The sequence below is a fragment of the Grammomys surdaster genome, unplaced genomic scaffold (assembly GCF_004785775.1).
Source record: "Grammomys surdaster isolate TR1022 unplaced genomic scaffold, NIH_TR_1.0 127, whole genome shotgun sequence".
Taxonomy (NCBI): domain Eukaryota; kingdom Metazoa; phylum Chordata; class Mammalia; order Rodentia; family Muridae; genus Grammomys; species Grammomys surdaster.
The window spans coordinates 7610347-7614476 of NW_021604585.1; the positions used below are offsets into that span (position 1 = coordinate 7610347).

Genomic DNA, 4130 nt, shown 5'->3' on the forward strand with positions numbered 1-4130 from the left:
CAAATGAAAAAACATACACTTAAAAAAATTAGAGAGCCAGAAAAGGGTATTTAGCAAAATACAGAAAATAGAGGTGGTAGTAACACTTTATGAAAAAGACACGGAACTAAATGTTCAAATTTTCATAGTAACTCCATATTCCAGAAATACTAAAATGAAACTTAAAATGTCATGGCAACTGATTGTGGTTCAGCGTGTATGACACTTGTACTTAGTCTAAGTAGATGGATACGTTTCACAAAAAAAGCACAGATAGTGGCTAGGAAGCTTAGGGTCACAAATAGGGGATGTCGGAGAGAGAAGCCAGCTCTCTCCACTCCATGTGCCCTGCTGCAGACACCTAAGCTTCATCTGCGAGGTTTGGTAGGCTGTCTCTGAGAGGGGCGAAAGCGAAGTCAGACCGAAATCCAGTCAGGGAGAACTGACTGCGGGTCAAAGCTGGGGAGGCACAGGGTAACCCGTCTCTGCCCGAGAGGGGACTCTTGTCACAGTGGCCACCGTTCTGCCACCCATGCAGCTTCCTAAGCCACCTCAGGGTTCTCCCGCGCCTTCAGAGGAGCTGAGGCCACCACGCTGCCGCACCTGGTCCGGAGTGGCTCCACCGCCAGCAGAGCCGGCCTGAGGCGGCGGATAACTGACGAGGCTGCAGGCTCGGCGGGGGATTGCTTCTGTCTGGGGCCCGCCGAGGCTGCGTTCGTGCCTCGCGCGCACCCGCACCGCGTCCGCCCAGCCAATCCCGCGCTACTCGCGCGCCCAGGAACGTTCCTCAGTCCCACTCTAGGCTGGGCCGGCTCCTTCCCGCTCCTGGCACTCTGCAGCCGAGCTCGCACTCCTCCCCTCACTCTCCACGAGTTGCACGCCTCGGGGTGTAGCTCCGCCCCTGTCCCCGAGTCCGCCCCCGCAACCTCCAGAGCGTGTGCTCCCTTTCCCCCTCAGTCTCTTGCCATCCAGGCGTCTCGGGTCTCACTCCGCAGAGCCTCTGGGTCTCGCCGGCCTTGCCCCGCCGCCTCCGCGCTCTGTCTTCCGCGAGGCCGCCGCTTCTCCCACCCCGGGATCGCGTCCTCCCGGCCGGACTCGGGGTCGCGCGGCCGGACTCCGCCCCCTCCGCGGACCCGCGCGCTCCTGGCGCGGCCTCTCCCCCACGCAGGCCACCGGGCGCTCGGCCCCCTCCTTCCCGCTCGCCTCGCGCTCCCCGGGCGCCCTCGCTCTCGCGCTCTCCAAGGCAAGCGCGCTCCCGGCCGGCGCGCTCCGGGCTCCGGCTTCTCCCGGCTCCTGTCAGTGCGGTGACTGCGCTGGGAAACATGGCGACCGAGGGAATGATCCTCACAAACCACGACCATCAAATCCGTGTCGGAGTCCTCACAGGTAACCGGGGGAGGAGGTCCGGGGGGGTCCGCAACGGCCGCTGTCCTGGACTTGCCGGAGGTTTCTCGCCCGCGGTGGTGCTTCTCTGCGGCCTCGCGAAGAGGGCAGGCTGAGGAGGGGGACCGGGGGGTGTATTTTACAACCGCTGAGAGCTGCTGGGGATTCGGGTGTTCCCGTGTGCTTCCCCGGGGAGCTGGGGCGGGCCGGGTGGGGTGTCAGGCCCCAGAGCCCTAGCAGCCAAAGTCTCTGGCCCCCGGGGACCGAGGGGCCGGTGCGGCGGGCGCTGCGGGGCTCCGCGCTGCCGGTGCGGGCGGCGGGATCCCGGCTCCGCAGTCTGGAGCACGCTGCTCGGGGTTGGCCGGGCGCCTCCTCCACTAAAGCTCTTCCGAGAGGGGGGAATCCCATCTCCACCCCCTTTTCTCCCCCCCCCCCCCACGCGGCGGCCCCTCGGCACCTGCCTGACAGGACTCGGGGTTCGGCAGGCGAACTCTGCTCTGCCTGTGCTGCCCCTTTGCGGGCCGGGTGTCCCCTCAGCAGACGACGGGACACTCCTCACCTCCCCCGGGAGCCAGGCTCTAGTCCGGACCCCGGAAAGTGCCTTCCTCCTGCCTTTCCTAGCAGAGGGCCCTCCCTCTCTGTCTGCCTCTTCTCCTCAGCGAGGACCGGCTGCTTCCCGTGGCCGGGAGATCCAGCCTTTCTTTCTTAATTTCTTTCTTTCTCTTTTTTTTTTTCCTTGAGAAGGAAGGATTCCCCTAGTCGGGTTCTTTTCTCCCCCTCCCTTTTGGGAACCCCTCATTCTCACTCCCTGGTGGATGGTCCCGAGGCTGGTGAGGAGCGCACTTTTCCCGGGTCGCCTTTCCCTCCCTCGCGGAAGTCGTGTGTGCTCTGCATGTCTGATTCCGTTGCGTTGTATTTGGGTGATATTCCTGAGTTTGGAGATAGGCAGTTGCTGCAGGGCACGACTTCCAAGATGAATAGCAAGCCTATTTGTAGGGGTTTCGGCTGTGGTTCTGTAGTTGGCATGGTGCAAGTGTAATTGAATGGAGAAGCGGGGGTTAAAGAATTATATTTGGAGTCTGAGACTTACTGTGGAGTAAAGGGAATCCAAGACTTAGTGATGTGATTTCAGAAAAGGAAGCTATGTAGAAGGGAATCCTACTGCCTTCCCTACTTCATTTAAATTTTTTTCTTGTAGAATTCTGACAGGTTGAGATGAGGCCCGGGAAGGAACTAAATTGAATGAAACTTGCTTTTATTATAAAGTAGAAACAAATCTTTGATTCTGCCAGTAGATACCAACTGCAGTGCTTAATTTAGCTGCTGACTTTTATGAAAACAGGATACCCCTGCTCTTGTTCCCCCTTTTTAGTAACTGGGTTTCCTTCCCATGATGCGTATTTACAGATGTTAAGAGCAGTTGATTGAATTTTTCCGAATCAAAGCCTCTGGAGTAAAGAAACTAATCTAAATCAGTTGCAAGGAAGGACACCCCCCCCATCAGAATATGCAGATGGTGTGAGTCTTTTCCATGCAACTGTTTCCTTGTATAAAACTCAGTTGTAGGTTACAGTTCTTAGATTTTGTCTTGTAGATTTTTAAAGAATCTGACAGTGTGATGTGAGTGTGCATACCCTTTACCAACCATTAGCTTTTAACTTTTGCCGTGTTTTTTGAAAATTAATAGACAAGTGAAAGTGAAATTTTATAGAAACAAAAATATGTCAGCTGTCTATAGAGATCGAAAGGCCCTAGATGTTTAAAATTTAAACTGAAGGGTTTGTTTTTAAAGAGCATGGCTTGTTGACTCTAACCCTGCATTTTTACTTAGTTAATTGTCCTATTTTGATCAAGTGAGAGTACATAGGTGTTTCACAGAGTGGTTTGAAAGATACAGCCCTTGTCTATGCTCTGATAGGGATAACACTGATAAGTGATAAGTTGAAAAATGCATCATTACTGTGTAAAAGTTGTCTAAATATATTGCCTGTGAATTTTGGGCATAGATGCTAAAGGGATTCTGTGTTCAAATTAACAGAAAATGTGATTACCTGAAGGAAAAATTTAGTACATTTAATAGGGTCAAGAAGAAACTGGCAGTTTAAAGGGGAGTTGAAAGTCAGTAGCAGCAACCTTATAAATAAATATGTGATTGAAGATGAGACTCTTGAGCAGAATAAAAATGCAGTATAAAGGCCTTGAAAGGCCCAGGTGAAGAGGTGGGTGGCATAATGACAGGGAGAGAAGGTTGGCAGTGGAGTTAAAGACAGTCTAGAGGAGCAGTCTCACGCGAATGAAGTACAGCTGTCTGGGAGGAAAAGTCTAAGGCCAGCCAGACTGGTGGTGTAGCTGAAGAATGAAAAGAAGCTGTGGTTTTAGATGAAATGGTAACAGGACAATAGAGTTTGATGATAAAAAGGATATTTGAAATCAGAAGTAACTCTAGGGATTTTTCTTGAAGAGTTACTGGTATAAATACACTATTGCTTACTATGATAGAACCTAAAAGCATGAAGAAAAATCAGAAGAAATAGCACTAACTTCCAATCTGTGAGAAATTGATTTTATTACAAACAGCTTAATTCAGTGGATTGACATTCCATGTGATCTTGAAAAGAGGGAAAAACAATCCTCCTAAAGTGAAGCTATGTCATTCAAGTTCTGGGATTTTTAGAACAGTTTTACTTTAAATTATTTTTTTCCCTGAATTTTAGAGTAGATTAAAAGGCTACACTTTAAACTGTGATTCTTTCAAGTTACAATTTCTG

At 51.6% G+C, this 4130-nt stretch overlaps 1 protein-coding gene across 1 annotated transcript in view; it reads left to right on the plus strand.

Annotated features, from left to right (window-relative positions):
• The first annotated feature begins 601 nt into the window (after nt 1–601).
• The window catches only part of Gphn (gephyrin), a 442000-nt gene continuing 438471 nt past the window's right edge, over nt 602–4130 (plus strand). The window contains exon 1 of the mRNA XM_028788870.1: nt 602–1365. Coding sequence (XP_028644703.1) covers nt 1302–1365 — 64 coding nt within the window. The 5' untranslated portion in view covers nt 602–1301. The remainder of the gene's footprint in view (nt 1366–4130) is intronic.